Source organism: Solanum dulcamara, chromosome 6, assembly GCF_947179165.1.
Source record: "Solanum dulcamara chromosome 6, daSolDulc1.2, whole genome shotgun sequence".
NCBI lineage: Eukaryota > Viridiplantae > Streptophyta > Magnoliopsida > Solanales > Solanaceae > Solanum > Solanum dulcamara.
Window position 1 is genome coordinate 79,512,828 of NC_077242.1, and position 27,885 is coordinate 79,540,712.

Below are 27,885 nucleotides of genomic sequence, written 5' to 3' on the forward strand. Positions count from 1 at the left end.
TAAAGAAAAAGAAATTCATTTAGTCTCTTTGGAACCGGTAGATTTCATTAGTCCTAAAATTGATTTAGCGTGTAAACAAGGGGCTTCATTCTATATACAGAAAAAGACATCTACAGCACTCTAAGCAAGATATTCGTGAGATATGCTCCCTCTAGATAGGCAGGATCAATTGGATGGTCACATGCTGCTCCTGCCTCACGTACAACAGTGATTTTCCTCCCAGCCATTGACGCAGCACCCTAAGTCAAGCAAATCAGAAAACATATCAATCAACCTACGTTTCTTGAAGGACTGGATCAAGAAATTAACAGTTCAGTTTGGGATTACAACATAGCTAAAATTAACAAGTTCTCTTTGGGAAAGAGGCTACATTAATTACCACAAAGATCAGATATGAGCTTTCTGAAACAGAAAAATATCTCTGTTGCTGGATAAAAGTTCCACTTGGTGGATTTCTATCTTTAACTACATGTCAATGTGTGTGTGTGTTGTGTGTGTGTAGTTCAGCTATTTTTACCTGAAATGTGCTCATGCAGCCTGCAGGCACACTTTGCACAATAAGGGAGGATACTTCATTGAAGTGACATGGTTATCAGTATTCTAATGGTCATTATCAAGGAAGACAGGTCTATCCACATACATATAACATATATTGCTAGACAGCTATTGTACATAGATAATGTGTATATAATACTTAGGTTAGTGTATCCCACTTTGGAAACATGTACGGAGTATTATTTAAAATGTAGAGTATGGATATAAAAAGACAATTGTCTTCACACATCTCGGTAATATTTCTCCCGTGTTTTAATTTCTCACATATATAAACAACATCTAGTTATTTGTTGTCCTCATCCATGTTACATAACCATTGTAAAACCAAGAACAAGCAGAGCAAGAATTGTCAAAGTTAGAATTGACTCACTAAAGCCTATTTTACACCTTATATCATGGTGTTCCATTAGATCACATTGTATTTTAACAAAACTGTTAATTAAACATCCAATTCCAGAGCATCAAATGGATTTTGGGTGCGAAAAGTATGTAGCCACTGAATTTGGGTCCCTTTATTCTTATAGGTTTGGTACTACAACCATAGTCATTCCTACGAAATAAAAAGAAATTGTAAATGTTAGGGAGAACAAATTCCAAAAAAAAATTCAGAAACAGTTATTCAAACACAAATTTCTTTTGCCAGGAAACTATTCAAAAGACTTTTTATACAGTCATCAAAAACTCCAATGGAGTCTGATAGATCTTCCTGCTTGCCCTTGAATTAAAAAAAAAAATTAACTTGCCTGAAGAATGCGGAAGAACATTCCACTTTGGGTCATAGCTCCAGAACATGAGCAGGTCATGAGGAGACCACCTCTTTTTGTCAACTGCATGGCCAAATAGTTCAAATTCCTATACATTCCAGACGCACTCTTTAAGACCTGGATTAAGTAAGAGAAAAGTGAAACAACAACAACAACATACCCAGTGAAATCCCACAAGTGAAATTTGGGGAGGATAGGATGTACGCAGACCTTACCACTACCTCATGGAGGTAGAGAGGCTGCTTTCGAAAGACCCTCGGCTCAAAAGTCACAGTTCCAAGTACGAGAGAAAAACAATCTATATAGCATAATGCAAAAAAAAAAAAAATAATAATAATAAAATAAATAAAAATAAAAATAAAATGCAATGCAAAATTTACACGACACGAACAATAACTATAGCTATAATTATAGCAAAGTACTGCGATAATCAAAGGCAATAGCAACACAACTATAAAGACACGCCTAGACCTACGACCACCCTAAACCGACACACGACAAGACATCATTCTATCCCTACTAGCCTTCTATCCTAATCCGCGACTTCCACTATTTTCTATCTAAGGTCATATCCTCGGTGATATGGAGTAGCGTCATATCTTGTCAAATCACCTCGCTCCAATACTTTTTCGATCTACCCCTACACCTCCACATAGCCCCCAAATCCAACCACTCACACCTCTTAACTGGGGCATTGACACCCCTCCTCTGCACATGCCCAAACCATCTCAGTCTCACTTCTCTCATCTTGTCGACCACAGATGTCACTCCCACCTTCTCCCGAATAACCTCATTTCTGATCTTATCACTCTTAGTGTGTCCACACATCTATCACAGCATCCTTATCTCCGCAACATGCATCTTTTGAACATGAAAGTTCTTTACTGGCTAGCACTCCACTCCATATAACAATGTTGGTCTAACCACCATTTTGTAGAACTTACCTTTAAGTTTAGGTGGTACTTTCTTATCACACAGGACTCTAGAGGCTAGCCTCCATTTCAACCATGCTGCCCCAATGCGGTGCGTGACATCATCATCGATGTCCCCACTACTCTGGATGATGGATCCAAGATATTTAAAGCTTTCTATCTTGGGGATAGGTTGGGTGGCAAGCGTCACTTCCCTGCCCTCTTCATCCATCACAACACTAAATTTGCACTCCAAGTATTCTGTTTTGGTCCTGCTCAATCTGAACCCTTTGGGCTCGAGCGTTTGTCTCCAAACCTCCAACCTATCATTAACTCTGTCCCGAGTCTCATCAATCAAAACTATGTCATCCGCAAATAGCATACACCATGAAACCTCCTTCTGAATAGACCGTGTCAACTCGTCTATCACCAAGGCAAAAAGAAAAGGGCTCAGCACAGATCCCTGATGTAGTCCCACCTCAACAGAAAAATGCTTTGAGTCACCTCCCACCGTTCTAACATACATGTCCTTTATCGCCCTAATATACACCATCGGGACACCTTTAGCCTCCAGACACCTCCACAGAAAATCCCTCGAAACTTTGTCATATTATCAAGGTCAATGAACACCATATGGAGATCCTTTTTTCTTTCTCTAAATTTCTTCACCAGTCTCTGCATAAGATGGATTGCTTCAGTAGTCGACCGCCCCGGCATAAATCCGAACTAGTTCTCTAAGATTGACACTCCTCTCCTCACCCTCATCTCCACCACTCTCTCCCAAATCTTCATAGTGTGGCTTAGTAGTTTGATAACCCTGTAATTATTATAGTTTTGGATATCACCCTTGCTTTTGTACAATGGAACCATAGTACTCCACCTCCATTCATCAGGCATCTTAGCACTCCTTAAAATAACATTAAATAACTTAGTCAACCACTCCAAAACTACCTTGTCAGTGCTTTTCCAAAAGACCACCAGAATCTCATCGGATCCGGTCGCTCTCCCCCTCCTCATCCTCCTAACAGCACGTCTAAACACCTCAACCTTAAAACACTTACAGTACCCAAAGTCTCAAAGACTATGAGAGTACGCCAAATCACCCAGTACAATGTCCTCGTCTCCTTTTTCATTTAGGAGTTTGTGGAAGTAAGCTTGTCACCTTTGCTTGATAGAAGTTTCATCCATTAACACTTCACCTTCCTCGTCCTTAATGCACTTTACTAAATCCAGATCGCGTGCTTTTCTCTCTCTCATTTTGACGAGCCTATACAATCTCTTATCCCCACCTTTTCCCTTAACTCGACATACATGCATTCAAAAGTTGCGGTCTTAGCACTGGTGACCGCCGACTTCGCTTCCATCTTTGCCTTTCTATAGATATCTTTAAGCCTAGTCTTCTCCTCATCCACGCATTCCAATCACTCCGTATAGGCAACCTTCTTGGCTTTCACTTTGCCTTGTACCTCTCTATTCCACCACCAATCTCCTTGACGACCACCAAAGATTCCTCTCAATACCCCAAGAACCTCGATAGCTGCTTTTCTAATGCAACCAGTTTTCATATCCCACATGTTGTTCACAACCCCGCTACTACTCCAGGCCCCTAAACTATTCAACTTCTCCCCCATCTCCCGAGAAAAGACGGGAGTTAAGCCCCCCATCTAATCCTCGATCGATCATAAAGGGTCTTCTTTCTCCTATCCCTCTTAATCTCCAAGTCCATCACCAAAAGCTTATGTTGGGTGGTAATATTTTCACTCGGAATAACCTTGCAATCCTTACAAAGGCCTCTATCACCCCTCCGGAGGAGTAAGTAGTCAATCTGAGTCCTAGCTACCTTGCTACTAAAGGTGACAAATTGATTATCCCTTTTCAAAAAACACGAATTAGCAATAACCAACTCAAAAGTTTTGGCAAACTCCAAGAGAGAAACCCCGCCGCCATTCCTTTCCCCAAAACCAAAGCCTTCATGGACATCATCAAAACCATTAGAAGTTGTATCGATATGGCCATTGAAATCTCCACCAATGAAAATATTTTTGGTACTAGGTATAACTCTCACTACTTCATCCAAATCCTCCCAAAAGAGCCTTTTGACTTTTCATCCAGACCCATATGGGGTGCATATGCACTAACAACGTTCACAGTAAGTTTGCCTATAACTAGCTTAATAAACATCATCCTATCACTGATCCTCTTAACCTCTACCACACTCCCTAAGATCCGCATCGACTAGAATACCTACTCAATTTCTATCTCTTGAGCCTCCTGAGTACCATAATTTGAATCTGTCCACATCCCGATCTTTGGAATCTACCCATCTAGTCTCCTGAACACAGGCTATATTAATCTTTCTCCTCTTAAGACTCTTCACTAGCTCTATGGACTTCCCTGTAAGCGACCCTATGTTCCACGATCCTACTCTCAATGTACGAAAACTTGTCTCCCTCTTACCACTATTTCCCCTCGCCTTCACCCCCAATTGAGGACATGAACCTAGTCCACCATCAGTAACCAAAGCCACTAAAAAGATATGAACTACAAAGTGAAAAAAACTGATAACAAATAAATTAAGAGAATACAAGCAACGAGATAATAATTGACAATGTAGAATGTATAATAAAGAGACAAAACACACTAGCTAATATGCAAGTCAAGAACCCTAGACACTAAGTGAAGAGGGAAAGTGAATAACAATAACTAAAACACTAAAGGTAGGAACTAGGAAAGAAGAATAGTAATCAAACTACAAATAATCAGCTGAGGAAAGGAAAGATAGAACCTGGCCCGGTAAGTCACCGGAAAGTTCCTGAAAAGTTCGCTGGAAAGTTCACCAGGAGGATCTCGCTAGATCTAGGTCCGATCTAAACAGATCTGGCCTAGAGAGAATGTGACAAATTCTGACCGGAATCCTAAACGTCGCCGGAAAAGTTGGACGTTGCCGGAATTTGCTTGTAGCCGCCAGAAAATGCAAGGGGAGACCAAAAGCTTCGCCGAAAAGTCGTTGGGGAAGCCTTTTCAGTCAGATCTGATCCTCTCCGGACAGATCTATGCCTTCTAGATCTAGTCGGAGTAATGGCCGGAGCAGATCTAAACTGTCGGATGGAAAATCTGAAAAATAAAGAAGAAAGAAAGAAGAAATAAAGAAAGAGAGAGGAAGGAGAAGAGAAATTTAGAGTGAGATCTGCCGGAACAGCACCGGAATAGTGCCGGAACAGTGTTGGAACAGTGCGTCGTTGGTCAGAGCTCAAATATGTTCTGGTTAGCAAAGCTCAAATACCAACACTAAGAAAGAATAATTCAAAAAAGTGAAAACTACTACAAAATGAAGGGGCTCTGAAACAAATAACATGACTTCATAGAGAAGCTTTTTCCTTACAACAAACAATGCTTGAGGTACCACATCACTTTCCCAGACCAACGCGTTACTGACAGGGGCGGATCTAGGGGGCGGGAGGGGGTTCACCCGAACCCACTTGGCAAAAACTACATTGTATATATAGAGTAGATTTTTTGTATTTATATACATATATTAAGTTTGAACCCCTAAAAAAGAAACGAAACACAGCTCAGTGGTTAGCCTTCCAAATGCACCCCTATGTCCAATGTTCAAATCTCACAAACTACATTATATTTTACATTTAGCTTTTGTTATTTTCACACATTTATACTTTTATTTTCGAACCCCTTGAGTAAAAATTTTGGATCCGCTATTGTCCTTACATAATAATTCATTTACCAGAATCGAGAAATCGAGCAATATCTAAACTCTACACAGCAAATGCAAATCTCTTTGAGTCTGAACAGAGTACATTTTAACAGTAAACTCTCAAGAAACAAGTGATCAATATTGAAATCCATACAAAACATTTCAAATTACCTTCTTCCGAGGTGCCAATTTAGGAGGATCCAGTATAATTATATCCCATGATTCATTTCTAGAAACAGCAGCCTTCATGAACTCAGTTGCGTCTTGCCGAAGAAAAGATATCCTTCGAGGATCCAGGCCATTTAATGCAACATTTTCCTTGGCAAGTTGCAAAGCAGGCAATGATGTATCAACACCTTCAAACCAAGGAGTGGAATTAACTTATCATTAGAATAGAAAACCAGATGCAAACTTACAGAGTAGTACCAAGGTTAAAACAGCACGTACGATCTACACAAACATTCTGTTACATCCCTGAGGAATAAGACAAATCTTGCTTGCGTTCTTGAACAAGTCCACAGACTTACTGATTAGAACGATAGCAGTGAGAATCTATAGTTCTTGCTTTCAATGACGGTGGGAATGCAATTTCACTCAATGTGAAGTGCAAGGAATGAAGAAAGTGCATAGCATGCAAATGAGAGAGCAGTGGGAACTGGGAAGCAGGAAGCGAGGGTTTCTTTTAATTCCGTTATTTATAAATTAGTTGCTATTGGGTGTATAATCCTCCTCCATATGACAAACAATAACAGAGAAAAAGGAAACGGAGAAAATAGCAAACAAAACAAGACAATATTCTCCGCTTCTTTATTGCGACTCTAGAAGTATATACGTCTCTCACCACAGGTACATACAGATATGCTCCCCTTTTTGTCTTCTGCTTCTCTGCACCATTCATCAAATAATGATCTCACTTTTCAGAGGCACGTGAGCTGGTCGAATGTCACATTGCTACAGCTTGGCACATCATCTCTCTTTTATTAATGTAAGCAGAGAGGAAATGTTAATGAAGGTAGTGAAAAATCAAAACAGAATTCTCATTCTCTTTCAATTGACTCTTTTCTTATTCTCAACTCTTCTTCTGCCCCTTCCTATCTCTCTATATGTATCTCTACTCTTCCTCTCTCTTCCCTATTCTTCTCCTTCTAAAGATTGTTAAGTCACTGCCAAAGTTCATTATTGCTGAGGTCACAGCCTTGACTTAGTTTGTTGGTTTAGACTTAATTTTATCTTTTCTTGATCAAGTAAACCTATTTTCATTCATAAACATGGCCAAGGCCTGATCGTATACAAGGAATATACCGAAAGGTAGTTCGCTGGTTTAGATTAGAATTTTAAAATCCAAATTCTTGTAATTTGCACTTCCTTTTTGTTGAGAACTACTATCCTTCTACTTTGAGTTGAAATCAATCGAATACTCTTCTGTTTATGTCATGATTCTTGAAGTTTGTCTGTTACAAATTGTACTAAAGCCTCCTTCCTGGCAATGCTTTGTTTAACGAACACGGCGGGAGGGTGTGCTTTTGTGGAACAATGTGATAAGTGGGTGTTGCAAATTGGGCACCTGAGTAAGACCTTGGCATTATTTGAGGAAATGACAGAGCAGAATGAAGGTGATTTAATAAGCACTTTAGAAAGGAAATATATACATGATCCACTTTATTGGAGAAAAATGGCATTGGCGAACATCTTTTCCAGCCAACCAAACCCACATCTATTTTATCTAAGAAACAAATTTGATATTTCTTTATTATGTATAACATCAATCCAATTAATCCAATTTATTTACAAAGAAAAAGAGTACGGTGTAGATGAGGGAAAAGATAATTAGTGAGGGAGATGGTCATTGGGAAGTAAGAAAGCTGAGAAAGGAAAAAAAGGAAAAAGAAAACCTAAAATGGAAAATAGAACATCATCCAATTAGAAGATGACATATGTACAATTTGGAGCATTTCTAATGTTATTTTTCCCTTTCCGTGCGCTTTACAAAAACTGATAAAAAAAATCTTTACCTGTTAAGGGGGTATTAATTTCACTTCATACTAAAATAGGGATACATAAACGCCTGTAAAGTTAAAGTGTTTAACTAAGTTAAGTGGACAAGTTTTTGTGGGGTTGGGGGGAAGGCAGATTTTATGTATTTTTCCTTATTAACTTTTACTTATTTTTCTGGAAAAGATTAGGTACTACAATTTTTCACTTTCTGCTAAGGCATTAAAGCAAGCAAAAAACAAAAATCACTCAACTTTCACTTTATTGGACCAAAGTTACTTTAAGTACTTTTTGTACTGAAAAAGTCAATCAAATTTACCTAAATATCACCAAAGTCGCAAAACAATGTTTTGTAACTTTGGGTACATTGACAGAAAATTATTCGGAGGAAACAAAGGATGGCACGGTGATAGTGAACAACTGGACATAATATTATCTTTATGATATTTAGACATAGTAGAGTGACTTTTTCTGTTACAAAAAAAATGTTTAGCGATTTCCGATCATAGTTGGACAAAGTTGACTTTTTCATTTCGAAAAAATGTTCACTATTATGTGCAATAAAATAAATATTGAGTGACCATCTAACAATTACCCCAATAAGTAGTAGTTATTGTCGTTATCGTATTGCATAAGTTACACATGCAAAGTAGTAACTTAAATTTGCAGATAACAATTGACAAGACAATGGAAGTAATTGATACCAATAACATCCAAAGCACCACCAGATGCTGCACTCAGAGCAAAACCTCCAGTATAGCAACATATGTCAAGAACTCTACGACCCTCTGAAATGGTAGATAAGAAGCAACGGTTCTCACGTTGATCGGCATAAAACCCTGTCTTTTGGCCATCCAAGGATATCAAATATGAAATTCGATTCTCCATAACCTCAACCAGAAAAAAGAGTAAACCACAAATCTTTCAGCAGCATAGACTGATACTTAACAGAAAAGTTCATACAACAACTGAAAAGGATATCCACACTGCATAGCACGACTTAAATCTTAAGCATATGGTGCTCTTAATTCTCAAACTCTCTTTTTCCAATGAAAAGCATAGCTCACATATTAAATGGGGATTATACAACAAGTCATAGAATCAGTCACCAAACTATTTCAGAAGTTGTGATTTGGTCCTCAGTTTTTAAAATTTGTGCAACCATAAGGGTAGTTTGTAGGAAGATACTTGAAAATGCACTTTGACCCAACTGCCAATGCAATTGAATCCAATTTTTAGAAACATTTGGACACGTATTAAATTTTTAAAGGGTGCTTGCAGGTGCTAAGTGAAAGAAAGATATGTGTCGTGTGGGTATTATGCAATAAAAGAAGCCTAATAAAGTTAAAAACAAGTACCATATGATGGTTCTAAAATCAGGAATGCTAAATGTGGGTGAATATTGTGTTGCTTAGGCCCCAACATATCCACAAGATGCATAGCAGAAATGTGAACGTTAAGATAGACATAGGGCCATACATAATTAAAAATGATCACTCAACAGAGGGTGCAAGTCGCACACAGAGTTACGATGAGAGGAAGTCATCTTAGATAATCTAATCATATCCTACATAAATCTCTAAATGGGTCGCCTATAAGTTTGCCACTATAATGACAGTTAGAATAGGAATAGGAACAAGAATAATATATATAATCCTACTTAGAAAAGGATTGTATTGTAGTGTCCTAGTTGGAAACGGAGTCTAATGTAGTGTCTATAAATAGGGGTTCAATGTAATAATGTAGATACACAATTCAATAATATTTTCTCTAATATTTCTCACATTGTATCAGAGGCTCTACGATCTTGAATAGAGAATCAAAAATCTTCCTCTGCCGACGGGCGGCTATTATCCATATATGCCGCCCATCTGACCAACGATTATGTTAGATAAAGTTGGGTCACCGTGTATCTTTCCGGTGACTATTTTTCATATATCTAATTTGCGTAGCATCGTGCATCATTCCGATGACTACTTTCTCATACCTTATTTGTATACACCATGCCATCTTCCTGGTGACTACTTTCTCATATCCAATTTGTGTATTACCATGCCATCTTTCCGGTGACTACTTTTTCATATCTGATATGCGTAGCATCATTCTTTCTGGTGACTACTTTCTTATTTGTGTATGGTCATGCCACCATTCCGACTCAACCCATATAATTTCTCTTTTTCAGTGGGGTCGTGCCGTCAATCCGACCCTACCCTATCCATATAAGTTCTATTTTCTAGTATGGTCATGCCATCATTACAACCCTACCCATATAATTCTTTCTCAGTGGGGTCGTATCATCATTCTGACCCTCTACTCATATAATTTTATTTCTCAGATTGTTACCACTTTCTGCCATTAAATCTAATAATCCGACGAATGAGCATGCTCCGGCTAGTTTTACGGTGAATTTCTTGTTTAAGATATACTCATCTCTTGATTTCGAGATGATCCATAAACTTTATATCATATTTCAACCACTTTCCATCGACTTTTGCATTGTTTCCGACAGATTTGAGTTTTTTGCAGTGTTTTCTTTCTATTTCAGATTTACTTTTGCCCAAACAATTAAGGGTATACTCATATTTTTGGGGTAGATTACAGTGATATTTTCTCTTCTGTGGCTAAAATAGCATGTCCATCTTGTTCTATCTATGGTTGTTTTTCTCCATTGGCCTTTTAATCAGTTGGACATTAAGAATGTTTTCTCCACGATGATCTCGAGGAAGAAGTCTATAGGGAGCAACCACCTCTATATGTAATATATTGATATTGTATAAATGTGTATAATCATGTATCGATATTATATAAATAATTATGTAATGTATCGATATTTATTTGACTATCATGCATTCTCACCTTAATAAATAAAAGAATAAACAAAAAAACAAAATGACATAAATATTCATTTTTTCCCCAAAAGAAGTGAAACAATTATAAAAGAAAAATAAAATAAAAAGGAGCAAAAAAAATATTAAATAACGAGTTATTTTTTTAAAATAGCACAGCATTTTTTTAAAAAATAATGGGCCATGCACGCCAAGTGGCCCATTGGCCATTTTTTTGGTAAGAGAAAAAGCAATGGCTATTTTTTTTGAAAAGAAAAGGTCCGAATGGCTAGTGGGTGTAATTTGCCCTTTTCTGTTCTTATCTAAGCTGCTCTAGAACTAATTTTGAGTTGATATCTTTTTTGTTCCTTTATTTTATTTTTCCACCTAATAATTGAAAGCCCTTTCTATGAATTTAAGATTTTCTTTTAGGATTTTTAGATAGAAAGTTAAGAGGAGAAGTGTCAACATTAGGCGCCTACTGGCTATTTCTTGTGTTTTGAAATCTTTATCTTTTGTCCTTATTCTGGTTGTGGATTACTCAGTGACATGAATCAAATGCATTTTAACTAAATTATTGTTAATTAATTTGTGAAATTTTCCTTGCCCAAGATAAGAGAGTATGCAAATTATGCTTCTATAAAACTCTATTACTTACTTGACATTTTAATGAATCTTGGTTAAATGTTTCTCCATCATATTATTACTTTTAGATGCAAATTTCTTATAACATTAATTTTTTTCATCTTATTTGATTTTCCTCTTATTATGAAGTGTCTTGGTCCTCCACTAAATTTTTCTTCGGTTTTAATACATGGTTTTCTACTTCAAATCATATATACTGATTTAAACTGGCTTCATCATATTTAACCTAAAATGTTTCTCATCAAATTCATTCCATCAAATAAATTTATACATAATGTTGTGGTATTCGTATTCAATCATATTTTGATTCTTTTTACATGACCACGCGAAGTGTGGGAAAGTGAACTTCTGATGCCTCCTTAATAAACAACAGAGGAAACCCTCTGAAAGCCGTAGGACGGATTTCACATTGCACTTTGCAAATCCTAGCATCTAAAGTTTATATACTAACAGGACTTCATGTCCGATAGTATCACACTGCTTATCTTAGTTATCCTGTTACCTCCATGAGAGCAAACAAATATTTTAATTGGTTTTAGACTTTGTAAGAAATCTGAAAAGCACACATATCCATATGAATAGAGATCTCACCTTAACCCTAGTTTGAGGTATGATTAGATCTGGTTTTTTCAAATCAGAAAGATCTAAGCCTTCTTCCTTCAAGATTTCAATAGTTGGCCTCCAACTTATCCTTTTGATAATATTTAATCTACTCAAGCAATCCATTATCTGGTGCTGGTACATCTGCACCCAAGCAGCTGATGAAGCTATTACAGCTAAATCTCCAAAGATATCGACAATAAGGCCTGATAGTCTGTCGTTCGGTGATATATTAGTAAATATTAAATTCCTTGCAATTGAAGTAAATGAATGACATTTTTGAGCACATACGATAATTGAAATTATCATTGAAAACAATGCAGGACATCAACAACCTCCATATAAACTTGACATATGTATTTCCAACACACATTTTCCCTAAAGACAGCAATCTGCATGCTCTGGCTCTACGAATTTTGCTTCTATATGAATAATTTTAAAAGTTGCAAACCTCTTCCATAGTTAAAATGAACTATTTGAAGTTGTCACAGCTCCCCACAACTAGCTGCAACAAACAAAGATTTACTGGACTCCTGAATCCATTCTCTTTTCATTTTTTTTATAAGTAGAATTTCGTACTTGCACCAAGGTCCAAAGTATACACACAAGACTTCTGATTCCTTCAAATATGCGGGCAATCTGAAAAGTCAGCAATTGTATTTACATCTCTATTCACAGAAAGCTTGTTGAAGGTTAACTAAAATTCTACGACTTCTCTCTTTACAAAAATCTACTCCGCAAAAATTTAAATAGGTATATATATTACCTATGCTAATTATCCATTCCTAACAATCTGAAGCATGAGCTTACCATTTCTTACCTTAAGCCATAATAAGCAAAAGTACTTCTAATAATAAGACAATACATTGACTCAAGTCTTCCGCTATAACATATTTCCCTTCTAGCAAACATCTCTCAAGATGCAAACACCACTCTCAAGAAGTAAAGGAAAAGAAAAGGTCTTACTTTAACACATTGCTAAAACTCTTCGGGGTGGCCCAGTAGTTTGGGCTTGGGACTTCTATATTGGAGGTCTCAGGTTCGAAACCCCTTGCCACCGAAAGCAAGGGGTTTGTCTTCTGAGTCGAGATCGTCGCACCGGCATTGCCTAGTGCAAGTTACCTCTCATATGTAGTTTGTGAGCAATTGCATAGGAGAGGAGTTTTACCCTATGTGCACCCAAAGGGTAGCGTCTGCGCATTTCCTTTGTTCTCCAAAAAAAAAACATATTGCTAAATCTTCTTAGTTTTGTAGAACAAAATAACATAATATTCACAATTAGTCAAATTACCTAGAGTAAAATGTTTTTTTTATGAAGCGAGTGGAAATAACAAAAGGCATCAAGAAGATGAAGAAATTACAAGATATGGCATTTGAGCTTACGGAAAATGACCGATTGACTAAACGAAACTTATCTAAACCAGAATTATGAGCTAACGAAGTCCAAAAGATGCTCTGCAGTAACAACCGGGTAAAAATTGGACCAACTAAACAGATTGACAATACACTTTGCCTTCAAAAGACCTAAAGGAGTTGACTCCCCATCAAAATATCAACTATTTCTCTCTTACAAGATACACCAAAAAATACAAGCAGGAACCATGTTCCAAATCTTCTTGATGGCTTTGTCAACTCCCCATAGGCACCAATTCACATCAGCATCCTTAACAGAGAGGGGTGTGGTCCATTTGAGACCAATGAGGAGAAAAACATGTTCCATATGTCTGAGGCCACCTCACAATGAAGGAGAGCGTGGATGGTGCTTGCAGCCTGCTTTTTACATATATAAATATGCTTGGGAGCTGGATTTTCCTTTTCTTCAGGTTATCCTGAGCAAGACGTCTCATATAGAGCTGTCCATGTGAAACATATAACCTTAGGAGGCGCTTTGGTCCTCCAAATGAGCTTTCAATGGCATCATGGGGTTTCTAGAGCATAATTGATGGTAACCTTGCTTGACTGTGTAGTTTACCATGCTGTAATGCCCCCATTTGAGCTTGTATACTACCATGGGATTGATGTGATAATGTTGGAGTCATGCAAAAAAATCTAGCAGTTCATTCACTTCCAAATCAAGCATGTTTCTTCTGAATTTTGAATCTCAGTTGGTCCCTTCTTTGTAAGCAGCAATTATAGAGTTGGGATCTTGAGCTATTGAACAAATTTGGAAAGTCATCCTGAAAAAATGGTATTGGGGGGGGGGGGGGGGGTAGTGGTGATGTGGGATAAGAGGTACGGGAAGGGGGAGTTGGGCAGATGCTTACATGTAAATTATAGGCATAGAGCAGAACCTCTCCTAGTTTCCAAGTGTTGTTTATGATGACTGAAACAGAGTGATCAGAAGGGAACTGAGGAGCTAACAAAAATTAGAAAAATTTTTTGATGGGCCATGGGTCGTGTGTGGTGACTTCAATGTCACTAGCTATCCTAATGACAGAACTGACAATCATAGTCTATCCGGGGCAATGACAGAGTTCACTGATTGGATAAATGAGATGGCATTATTTGATCCTCCTTTATTTGGAGGATCTTTACTTGAAGGAGGGAGAACCACACAACAGCCTCAAGAATAGACAGATTCCAATATTCTAATCGGTGGGAGGAACTGTTTGCACAGATCAGAGAGAATGTTCTTCCTAGATTAGGTTCAAATCACAATCCCCTAGTTTTGCATTGTGGAGAGTTGACTCCAAGGAAAACCTATTTTAATTTGAACAGTGGTGGATCAGAACCCCCAAGTTTTGCATTGTGGAGAATTGACTCCAAGGAAAACCTATTTTAAGTTTGAATAGTGGTGGATGGGAGTGGAGGGTTTCAAAAAGAAAGTCATAGAATGGTGGACATCCTTTTCAGTCACTGGTACAGCTTCCTATATGCTGGCCAAAAAGCTGATGATGTTGAAAGGAAAACTAAAGAAATGGGGGTTTGAAAACAGAGGCAATTGGAAACACAGGAAGGAAGATATCCTGATTCAGATAGCCAACCTTGAAGAAATCCAAGAACAAAGACCACTGAATGAGGATGAGTGTAACACCCCCTAAAAACATAAAAACGTTGTATATGGTGTGCCAATTCTAGACGAAAATGATATTACTTCTCTATTTTGGGCATAACTTTTCATAGAATGGTCTAAATTAGGTGATTCAAATTTCTGAATAACCCCAACATCATTGCCTACAATTTTTGTGAAGACCATTAAGATTCGGAGACTAAGTAGGTCAAATAAATTAATCTTTGCAAGACCTGGTTTTGTAACAAAATGGAGTATTTGTAGAAGAAAAATCATATCTCACTATAGGATGCTCCAAATCAGTTGATTCTTGAAAGTCAGGAAAGAAGACTTCTAGTGCTACAATTCATATGACATCAAATCCTAATTAGAAAATTATCTTGTTCAAACATAGCTCCGAAAAAGGGTATTCCGTAAAAAGAAGATTCATCTCACCAACCATAAAAGATCTAGATCCATTTGACATCACCCATGACATCACAATCCTCAATTAAATTTTTAGATTTTTCTTTATAATTATTTTAATTATTGTTAGGTCCCTCCTTCACACCTATAAATACCCACCTTATTTCATTATTTTGTTCATCAAGTTTTCTCAAACAACTCTTCTCTCTATACACTTCTTTACTCATTCTCAAATATAGTTTTAGTTCTTAGTAGTGTAGAAATACTATTTCGGTGATTCATATACTCCGGATAGTACACAAAACGCTCCGACGAGGAGAAAAGGCTAGAATTCAAGAGTGTTCATTAAGTCTTTCAATTCTGAGTAAAGCTTCGGATTCCAAGTATGTAAGGCTTCAATAAGAGTATTCCTTCCACTCTCATGCCTAAATTATTTTGATTATATGATAAATTATGTTTATTTTTTTTAAGTTTTACTCTAAGGTATGTAGGTGTTTATCCATGGGTTCTTCCACCCATGGAGTCCAAAACTCTTTCAACTAAATCTCCTGATTTCAAATAAGATTTTTCTCACGGGTAATTATTATTTCTACTTAATAGCATGATTCATGGTTAAACTAATGATTATCGGTTTATTTTGATGCAAAATCATTTCATATGTATGAATTGATGGTTTTCAAGTATTTTCTCTATTTAGCTCTTTAAAGGTTCTTGAAATTCATGGTGGGTTGTTTGAAGCATGATTTTTAATTAATGGATTTCAAAGTATTTATGCATATTCATTTACAAACATGTTTGAAAGTTGAAGTGATTTGAACCTACCTAGTTGTACTATATTTTCAATGAAGTTTGACTTGAAAGCTTTGACTCCAAATGAATATTTATGAAAGCAATGTCTATGATCAAAAGGGAGTCTTATGAAATAAAAGAATGATGAAATGATATGAATGATGGATTCTTTATGCAATAAGGACAATTCTTGCATATTTGAATAACCAAAGGTTTTAATGAGTTATTCTACCAAATGTGATGTTTTGAATTCTCAAGCTATGTGCTATGACTATTTTGAAGTATTACACTATTCCGTGGGATTGACTTAGCACCGAATGGGTCATTGAAGTGGGATTCGGTAAGGGAATCCTAGTAGCAACCCCTTGTCTCATTAACTAAGTGCCAACATAAGAGCCTTTGTAGGCTTAGGCTAATGGATCCACGAAAGCCCTTAAAGTTAAAGTTAAAGAATGAATGTAAAATTGACGGAGTTCTACCCTAGGCAAGTAGACTCCTCAGCCAACGTAAGGGGTTATGTTGGATTCCATTTAATAACTCACATGGTCTTAATGTCGATTATAGTCAACTTCCCACAAATGAACGTTTCAAATGCTATTTACATGATTACTCATGCATGTTTATCCACATATGTATGATTTAAATGATATCTACTTGATTACTCATGCATGTACTCATTTATGTACTTTACCTTATAAATGTCCTAAATGTTTTACTTTGTAATGCATGCTTATATACTTAGTACATTCAAAGTACTAACGCATACTCTTTTTCCTACATCATATCACTATGTAGGGACCGGTTCTCCTCCTCGTTCTCCTCCACGTGGCTAGTTGAGATTTCATTTGAAGGCTACTTTTGGTGAGTTCCCATATTTCGAGAACAATACTCATTTATCTTTCTAACTTATGATATGTTGAGATTTTGACACTTACTATGGCATTTCTTTCTATTATGATTGAGAGTGAGCTAGGGACTTGTCTTACCCCGTTAAATCTAAAAGTTAGAGTTATTGTTGGACATATATAAGTTGAAGATTTACTATTATGATTTTCGCTTGTTTATTTATTGTCATTATCTATGAAAGGCTAAAAGAATACTAAGAGGCTTGTTTGAGGTACTTTTGGGTTCCTCATTCCCTATGTCATGTCTAGGCCCTAGGCTTGGATCGTGACAATCAGACAACGAGATACTTCACAAAGTCAATCTCACGAATGACTTTGCAAACATGTCTAGGATAGAAGAAGTATAACATCTTGCAACTCTACCCTAAAGATTCAAACCATCTGTCGTAAGATTATCAACTTGGGTCGGGTGATATACTACTTGTTAATATATTTTAAGGTCCATTCCTAAGTGTGAAGATTGTATTGTACTAACACCAAGTCAAGTGAAAATTTTACTACTGACTAAGTTTTCACATGAGTTTATATAAGGGTAACTTCAAACGACCATATCTCTCAAACTATAAAGAGTTAGGTGGCCCACGACCTATCAAATTAAAGCTCTTTGAGTTTTCTTTCCAACGCCACCAAGTTTGCGTCAATCCGAGTTCGTAGTAAAAAGTTATGATCATTTTACTAAAGACGCTACAAGCTATCAGTGTCCGACAGGAAATGTGACAGCCCATCGGCCTGTGAGACTTAGGCAGAATGGCCATTTTTTGGGTCAGTTATGACAGCATGGATGACGGTCCATCATCCAAGCAACTGTCCGTCACTCAGATGACGACAAAACGATAAATTTGGCCGATTTTGAGTTTCTAAGATGGTATTTTAGTCCTAAAACCTTTTGGAAGTTATCTAAATGGCCTTAAACGTATAGAAAATCAGTTTTCATTAATAAACGCTCTCATTCTCAAAAACTTATGCTCAAGAACTTCAAGAAACACCAAGGTTAGGTTTCATCTTCCAAGGTTTTTCTTCAACATTCATCACTAAGATATGTGAGGCTATCTCCACGTGTGGGAACACCTTGTTCTTCCCCACGAAATACGTTTCTATGGTTTCAAAGGATCCTCCATGAATGAATTAGGGTTAGGACGAAATTCCATATTCTTGAATTACTCTTGAATCTTCATGAAACCCCAAGAACCCTCCATGAAAGTACATCAATTTCTTGATAATTCTTTTACCCATGAGTTTTTTTTTTTAGATTTTCTACATGAAATTATGAATGATTATTGTAAGAAGAAATTCTTATCTTGAAAACTACTTTAATAATCTCCTTATGACACTTTAATAATCTCCTTATGACTTATTGATAACTTTTTACGATTTCTTGATGTTTTCTTAAAAATTCTTTTGTTATGAACACTAGAACTATGAATTATGAAAGTTCCCAAATGTGAGACCTTATAATGCTATCTTATGATCCTCTAACTTTATTATTATTATTAGGGAAAAGGCATAAATTTTTCCCTAAAATTGTATCGAAAAGTCAGTTACACACTTAAACTATCATGGCGACCAATTACACACCTAAACTACCTAAAAGTGAAATTATTACCCTCCTAACAATTGACATGGAAAAAAAAGGAGCAGTGCATCAGATTCTGTAAAGTAAAAAAAACAAAATCACCCCACCCCACATCCTTTCTTTTTCACACCCACCTCCATTTACTCCCATTTAGAATCTTGATTTTTTTCTTTCAAAACCCATTAAAGTAAAAAAAAATTAAAAACAAAATCACCCCACCCCACTTCCTTTTTTCTTCACACCCACATACCCTCTTTTTCTTTACACCCACCTCTATTTACTCTCCATTTTGAATCTTGATTTTTTTTCCTTTCAAAACCCATTAAGAAGAAGAATTTTCTCCCCATTTTGGTGGAGAAGACGATTGGGGTTTGGGGGGAGGGAGGGATAGGATGGGTGGTTAATAATTAATTAGAAGTTAATTAGTATAAAATATAGTTAATAAAAAAAAATATATATATATATATATATAAAATCGAATGGGTAATTAATAATTAATTAGGATTTAATTAGAATAAAATATAGTTAATAAAAGAAAAGTTAATTAATAAAGAAAAGAAAAGAAATATAAAAAAATCAGATGGGTGGTTAATAATTAATTAGGAGCTAATTAGTATAAAATATAGTTACTAAAAGAAAAGTTAATTAATAAAGAAAAGAAAAGAAAAAAATATAAAAAATCAAATGAATAGTTAATAATTAATTAGAAGTTAATTAGTATAAAATATAGTTAATAAAAAAAAAGTTAATTAATAAAGAAAAGAAAAGAAACAAAAATATAAAAATTATAATTTTTGACGTGGCGATGACGTGCCGTCATGTGGCAGCGAGTGTAATACACCACATACTATGAGAGTGGTGTTATGCGTTCAGGTGTGAAATAGTTTCACTTTTAGGTAGTTTAAGTGTGTAATAGGTCGCCATGATAGTTTAAGTGTGTAACTGACTTTTCGGTACAACTTTAGGGGGGAATTTATGCCTTTTCCCTTATTATTATTATATGATATCTGTCTCTCATAAATGCCAAGCTATGATACACGAAATGTAACCTCATGATGTGATGATATGAATGAAGTTTATGAACTATGGTCCTTAAATGTTATGACTATGAGCCTTCGGGCTAACCCATGGTCATATGAGCTTAAGGGAGCTAAATAGTTAACCAAGAAAGCACGAGTCTAAATGACAAACGCCTGAAACTACGTTTGCCGACGTAGGATAAGGTCGTACCGTTGGTTCGGGCGACTCCTTCTTTATGCCCATGGTAAGGGCTAGTTATGGATCCATATGACATGTATATGTATGTTTTATACCCGGCAAGGTATGAAATGGCTTAGCTGATAGGCCCGAGATCAGACTCCATGCGCTCACATGGTGGTTTATGTCGGTTACACTATTAGACTCCCATAATGAACTAAAATATGATGAAAGAAATATCCATAAGGTAGGCTGAACACCTCATCTCTTAACCTTCCCATGTTATGACTATGCCAGTGTTAGCTGCTTCTATTGATTTGACATGTATGTTGTGTTTCATTCTGCCATTTTACATATAGTACTATTCCATATGTACTTACGTCCCTTTTGCCGGGGGCGCTGCATCTTTTTATTGTTGCAGACTCAGGTACGCAGACACGAGATCAGGCCGCTCGCTAAGTTCCATATCTTCTGCTATTGGTGAGCCCCTTTCTGTTTCTAGGACTTAGTTTACATATTTTAGAAAGTTATTTTATTTTAAGGTATACCGGGGGCCTTGTCCCGATTGACATTATTCAGTTATGTTAAATTAAAGGCTTCATTAACACATGAATAGTTATGTTATGTTTGGATCTTTGTTTCCTTTGACAGTGGTTTTAAAATTTCTATGACTCACGTTATGAAATCTAAATGGAAGAGGTGTCTATCACTAAACCTGAGGAGATCAAGCAGATGATTGTAAGCTTTTATCAAAAGCTTTATAAGAAACCAGAGCAATGGAGGCCAGGTTTCAATTTGCAGGGATATGAAGGAGTTAATGAAGAAGAGAAGGTTTGGTTACAGAGATAGTTTGAGGAAGAGGAAGTCAGGAAGCACTCAAGTTGTGTCCTAGTGACAAGGCCCAGGCCTTGATGGTTTCCATATGAGTTTCTACCATCATCAAGGTAGATATCATCAATACAATGCAACAGTTTCATGATCAAAATGTTTTTGAAAAGAGTCTGAATGCACCCTATGTAGCTCTAATCCCTAAGCAAGTGGGAGCTGTTGAATTAAGGGACTTCATAACTATAAGTTTGACAAGTGGAATCTACAAAATAATTACCAAACTTTTAGCAGAAAGACTGAAACAGGTGGAGTAGGCAAGCTAGTCAATAAACATCAAATGGTCTTCATCAAAGGGAGACAGATCATTGATGCAGCTTTGATGGCAAATGAATGTGCAGACTCAAGAATTAAAGGGGAAGATCCATGTATTATGTGTAAACTGGACATAGAGAAGGCATATGATCATGTAAACTGGAATTCCTGCTCAAAATTCTAGAGCAGATGGATATTGGGTAAAAATGATTAATGTGGATTGGTTTCTGCATAAAAACCGTTAGGTTCTCCATTCTGGTAAACCGATAAATCCACTCTCTCCCTTCCTGTTCATTTTAGCCACGGAGGGTTTTAACAGGATAATGAGAGTGGTTATTCAAAACCATTAGATAAGAGAGTTCATGATTGGCAATCTTTCAGGGGAGGAATAGGGGAGGAATATGCAGATGACACAATCATATTTTGTGAAGCAAAGGCAAGTCAGATTATATTCATAAGGATGACCTTGGTGATTTTCGAGGCAGTTGCTGGGCTATCAGTTAATTGGAGGTAAAACTGCATATTTCCCAAGGAAGTTCCTCAACCACAAAGTTTCACAAATATTTTGGGGTGTAGAGAGGAACAACTTCCAAAACCTATTTAGGCATGCCATTGGAACACAAACACAGGGAGGTAGAAATATGGATGGCATCATTGAGAAGACGGAAAAGAAATTGGCTGACTGGAAAGCCCAATTTATCTCACTGGGAGGGGGAGTAACTTTGATAAATTTTGTTTTGGACTCATTGCCTACTTAAGTGATGTCATTGTTTCTCATTCCTACTAAGGTAGAGGAAAGACTTCACAAACTAAAAAGAGATTTTTTGTGGTTAGGAAACAAAGAAGGAAAGGGCCTACATTTAGTTATGTTAGAATATGAATAGGTATATACAATCCTACTTAGAATAGAAATAGGAATATGAATAGTAATAGGAATAAAAATAGTAAATAGTATCCTACTAATTGTATTGTAGTGTTTATAAGGGTCTCTGTGTAATAATGCAGAGACACAATTCAATAATATTTTCTCCTATATTTCTCACATGGTATCAGCGCCTCTACGATCTTGATAGAAAATACAAAAAAAAAAAGCTTCCGCAGCCGACGGGCGGTTATAACTCATATAGCCGCCCATCTGGCCCATTAGGGTCAATTATATATACATGAACCCCATATTTAGGGAAAGAAAACTCAGTCAGACAAATCACCGTGCGTTAATTTTCGGTGACTTTCTACGACTGTTTTGTGTCAACCCCATATCTGCCAGTGTTTATGTAGCACCGTGCCGTGTGGAGAACCATTAGGAATTTGTGGCCCAATCTAAATAGAAACATAGACTACAAAGTGGGAACAGGAAGCAAAACTTCATTCCGGAAGGAGAACTGGATTGGAAATGATTCATTAATGGTCTTGTTTACAGACTTCTTTCCCCTAATCCAGAAGAGACAGTGGTTGATGTTTGGTCCCAACAGGGATGGAACATTGTGTTTAGAAGATTCCTTAATGACTAGAAGATTGGGAGAGTCACTGCTTTATTACAATATTGGATGGGTTTACAGGGACAATAATGAAGGAAGACTTATCTGATGGAGACATAACAGAGATGGGGTACAATCAGTTAACAGATTGTATACCAACGAAGTGAAAGAGTTACAAGGTTGCAAGAATGATCCCCAGAACTAGATATGAAAGACCAAGGTACCAACCAAGGTGAAGTGTTTCTCTTGGCTAATGGCAAGGAAAGCTTGCTCCACTCATGAAAGATTAAAGAAGAGAGGCTTTCACATTGCTTCTTAATGCTCTCTCTGTAATGAAGCTGAGGAAACTAATAACCACTTGTTCCTACACTGCAAAGTGACAACATTATTATGGAACTAATTTTTGGGCCTAACACAAACAGAGTAGACCATGCCAGAACACACAGCTGACTTACACAGTTGTTGGATCAAAAGGGGGGAAGTAAAACACAGAAAAAATGGTAGAGTATAATACCATCATGTATTAGTGGTCCATATGGAAGGAGAGAAACAGTAGGTGCTTCGAAAACAAGGCTATATCTTTTTTAGAAGGTCAAATGGTTGTGTATGGCAGCCTTTTATTTTTGGTGTAAAGAAGAAAGAAACGAACAAAATGCACAAATTATAAAGTGGAAACATGTAATCTAGTAGATGTTTTTTGTTGTTTGAAATGTTGTAACTCATATTTTTGAGGTCTCTGGCATGTCCTTAATAATGATGAATTTAACTTCAGCCTTGTCAAATAAAAAAGGGGTATTGCCTAGCCACTTGTCTTTCTAGAATCTTAAGGGTGAGCCATTGTCCACTTCAAAATGGACATGATGAACAAAGGTGTCCCACAAATTCCTAATACCCTTCCATAGTCCCAGTCCATGAGGAAAATTAGAAGTCTTTGTGCACCATTGATTCAACATTCCATGCTTAGCTATGATAACATCTTTCCTGAACCCGGCCTCCTCCAAGTTGAATCACCTAAGTCACTTCATCATCACACTTTTGTTATGGGCTGCAAGGTCCTCGATTCCGAGACCTCCTTGGGATTTTGGTTGAGTAACCTTCTCCCACTTTATAAGGTCAAATTTATGTCCCTGATTGTTTTCTTCCCAAAGAAAGTCTCCTCTTATCTTGTCAATCTGCTCTAAAACTTTTGTTGACGTTGGAAAAAGAGTCATGTAGTTAGTAGGTAAGCTGCTTAGGACATTATTGATAGGTTGAGTAACCTTCTCCCACTTTATAAGGAGAAATTTGTTACCAAAGAAAGATATTACAATTGCCATGTTGCCAACCTCTTCTCAAATTTTTCAATGACCTCAATCTAGATTTCAGTGGATTTATATTTGGCACCCAAGGGAAGGCCCAAATAAGTGGAAGGAAATGAGTCGGTCTTGCAAACCATGATGTAGCTCCTCCAGATTTAGAACTTCATTAACAAGGTAGATACTTCTCTTTAGCATGTTCATATGCAAACCTGAAATTGCTTCAAAAATACATAAAGTTGGTTGCGTTGTCTCGCTTGTGATCTCTTAGCACCACAAAAAATCAGAGTATCATTTGCATAAAGCAAGTGAGAGATAGCAGCTTGAGAACCCGGGTTCCTACCTATTTTAAATGGCTCAATCCACTGCAAAGAACTAGCTTTTGAAGCATTTTGCTAAGTCCTTCCATTGTCAAGATGAACAATAAAGGAGAGATTGGATCATGTCTACTGCCTCTACCACATCAACAAATACCCAGTGTAGTCACACAAGTGGGGTCTGGGGAGGATAGTGTGTACGCAGCTTATCCCTGTCTAATGCATCTGTGAGGAGAAAAGAAGCTTGCAGCCCCCTGTTAACCAAAATGGAGTATTTGACTGTAAAGATGTTGTATTTGATCCATCTTATTGATCTCTCTCCAAAGCCCATATGTCTCAGGATGGTGAGTAAGTATCTGATTGTGCTTTGCAACTCCTATCCCTCGTCCTGACAGGCTCAACATCCTCAGTTAAATCTGATGTGAGCTTTTTAAATCCATATGCCCCGTTCTACATTGGCTTTGATTCACCCTCTGATGATACCCTTTGATGCAATTGTACCTGTCTTCTTTGATCCATTCTTAGGACTCATGTCAAGTAATCCATGTTTGAATCCAGATGCATTAACACCGAAAAAGATTTGCATGCCTTGACCATGAGCAGCTTTGTCCATTTAGAAGTAGAAATAACCGAACGAGTATGGACAACCTGCTGATTAAATACAATATCATCATGCCAAGGGAGAGAGGAAATCATTACAAAGAATGGATGACACTTCCGAATCAAAAGCAACAACCAGACTCTTAATCTAGTCTACGAGGGAATTCCATGAAAACTAATAGTTGATCTTGAATTCCATGAAAACCATGTTGTTGAGAAGCATTTTCATCATCAGCTTCGCAGATGCTTGTGCAAGCAATATCCTATACATCAGTCACAAAACACTAAATTTCCAAAGCCTGTAATTCAATAGAAATTGGGTCTAGAGAGTCATAAGTGGGTGACATGCGTGTATTAAAAAACATGGATCTTGGGACCCGAGGTGTCCATATATTTTTCCACTTATTTCTCTTCTGCTTTGGGAGTTTGTTGCAAAGGGCCTACCCATCTGATATTGAATGCCCAATTGTGATGAAAGGTTGGCCCCACTTGGTGAATATGTGGCAATTTTGAATTAACAGCATCGGATACATGTTATGCAAACCACAAAGTTGACATTTTCCTTCCTCGATTTCTCCTCTTCTTTTCCAATCTTTTCCTTTCCCTCACAAGCAAAGTTGTCTCCGGTGACCCAGATTTTTCCATGGGCACCTGGAATCACCCAAATTTCAAAGCTTAAATCAGTCACCTGTAGCTCCAATCTATAGGGGAGTTCTCTAGAGATCTAGTTGATGCAAATTCTAGCCCACATCAAATTAGATCTCTTCTTTGAGTCTTCATGTATGTTCACATAAATCACCAATCGCTTTGAAAAGAGCTTCCAGACCACGCACGAAGTGAAATTCTGAAAGCTTTGATCCATCAATCCTCAGATGTTTACACCTTTGTAACCAGATCGACGACCAGCGACCACCAATTCAAGGATACTCACCGGCCATTCCAGAACCAATCGCCCACCTTGACTTTGGCTGTTTTTTGTCAAGATGGCATTTCAAAGAGAAAAAGGTTGTGCGAAATCATAAAACCTTCAAACATGATGTGATCTTCCAAGTTCCACCTATTGCACAACCACTTCTGGATCGTTTCGTGATCTGGAGTGTTAAAGGAGTCATTGAATCTTCCAACAAGGCATTTGTGGAGACAGTTGTTGGGTTGGGTTGGCTGTATCTGTTTGACACCATTGATGGCCATTTCTCCATTTTCAAGACATCATAATATGACCTTGCTTGTGAATGAGGGCTCCACATACCAATCTTAGACTGTTCTCATCGATTCGGATCTTCTTGATGAACCTCTTGCTGTGTTCATAGAGCATAAATCATCTCGCCCTATCTTCACTAACATCTATAAGTTTAAAACACTTCTCGCCAGCAGAAATTAAGATCCTCCCCTCCAACTTGGATAAAATACAGGGGAGGGAAAAAAGAAAAAGAAAGGAGAGAAAAGAAATAAAGATTTGTGGGAAAGGGAGTGAGAGGAGAGAAGAAGATGAAAGTTTTTCGGTGATCAGAAGGATCACCGGAGAGGAAAGAACCAACCAAAAATCTCCTTTATGTCATTGCCTCGATAAAGGTGCTTGAAAGTTTTTTTCCCTTCAGGTAGAGTATCTTGATAATGAGTCCCACATCACCTAGAGTAAAATGTAACTGACTAGCCAAATGAATGTGGAACATCTCCCAATGGGAATAGGCCAAAAGTTGTAATCTGTAGATTAGAGGAGAGAAATTTTGATGACAATATTCTATGGATTCTATCACAGAATGATTTACGTTGTTTGCATCTTAGAAGATATGACGCATAATATTATGAGTTAAAATTACTGCTATAACTAAACTTCCATAAAAAAATGTATAACACCTCTAACTAACTTTCCTAATTTACAAGGGTTGACTAATTCTTTCCAAGAAATAGCTATCACAATCATTTATTAGTTTTCCGTCTAGCACTGGCTGCTAGCAGTCCTCCCTCTCCTTCGCCGCCATTTCATCCCTCACAGTATTTTTTAATTTTATTTTGTTGGAATTGTCCCTGCTTTTTCATAGAATAGTTGCATCAACCAAGTACCATAGTCCCTAATCAGTAACATTCAACTGCAAATCAGCATGCAAGGGTGTGGCCTAGTAGTCGTTGAGACGCATTAAATCTAAGGTTCATATTCCAACAGAGGCAAAAACGCAATAACCAATGGAAGCACGAACACCACGGTCATGATTTAAAACATTCAACTGTTAAGCATGTGAGTACGCCATCTAAGTCAGTTGTGTAATTATCCAAAAACTTCATCTCCGTAGACATGATGAAATGATCTTTAGTAACAATAAATAAGAAGTAACACAATTCATAATAAAGGGAAGTGTAAGAAGCTAGGGAGAGTGATGATTATACCTATCTCCTTCGCTATTAACAAGACGATATGCATTAGTATGAGCAGAAGGAAGCCCTAGATTTTGACGCAACATAGCAGCTGCTGCAATTCTTGTTTCCAGTAGCTTTTCTGGATTAAGCGCAGAAGAAGGGTCTCTGCACCATTTTAGACCAAGCATAACCAATTAAGGTGGTGAACATTCATATACTAGCTATAGGTTGCAACAAAAAAGGGGTCAGATAGTACTGTGCAGTTTCCTCTTCTTGCTGCATGAGCCGGACACGGAACATAGAAGTAGAATTGTAAAAACCCCAGCCAATAGGTTTCTCTGTGCCATCAGCAACAAGGACAATATCGCCAGTGGTGGGTGGTGGTCTACCAATTACTCTATCAACAGCACCACTATAAACCATCGGACTTCCATCCTTAAATAGTTGTGTCTTTCCCTTTTTAAGCACTACTTTTGCAATACCTGCAGAACCAATTAAATCAGTTTACATGCAATTGTATCCCAGTAATTACTATTGGTTTTTTAAGTACTTCCGTTCAGACCTGCAGGGTGGTTAGAGGCAATTTCCTGAAGGGTAGGGGTTGACGGTGATGACGCAACAGATAGAGACCTGAGCATGAAGCGGCCAGTGAGAAGCATAACGGCCGTAGCACAGTCGACGACCCGACTGCAATTGATATCTAGCACTCTTCTTTTATCCTGAATTCAAACGGGCCCAATTGACCTCTGTAAGAGCTGTTTGGTATTGAGTGAATAAATGTTGAAAAAAATTATTAATTTTAGCGATACTTTTTATT

General features: G+C 37.2%; 1 protein-coding gene across 6 annotated transcripts; it reads right to left on the reverse strand.

Moving 5' to 3' along the window:
- On the reverse strand, nucleotides 1–27,802 carry LOC129891650 (uncharacterized). Of its 6 annotated transcripts, none has more exons than XM_055967076.1 (8): nucleotides 27,631–27,799; nucleotides 27,325–27,550; nucleotides 27,099–27,233; nucleotides 11,996–12,218; nucleotides 8,639–8,825; nucleotides 6,114–6,298; nucleotides 1,299–1,407; nucleotides 1–239 (listed from the first exon to the last, which is right to left on the reverse strand). In XM_055967076.1, exons 1-8 carry the CDS (start codon nucleotides 27,725–27,727, stop codon nucleotides 196–198), a joined length of 1,206 nt encoding a protein of 401 aa, XP_055823051.1. In that variant the 5' UTR covers nucleotides 27,728–27,799; the 3' UTR covers nucleotides 1–195. The 6 variants fall into 6 exon arrangements, with proteins under 6 accessions (XP_055823051.1, XP_055823050.1, XP_055823049.1 ...); XM_055967075.1 differs by having other exon boundaries at nucleotides 1,299–1,436; nucleotides 8,639–8,777; nucleotides 27,631–27,797; XM_055967074.1 differs by having other exon boundaries at nucleotides 1,299–1,436; nucleotides 27,631–27,796.
- Nucleotides 27,803–27,885: the final 83 nt, after the last annotated feature.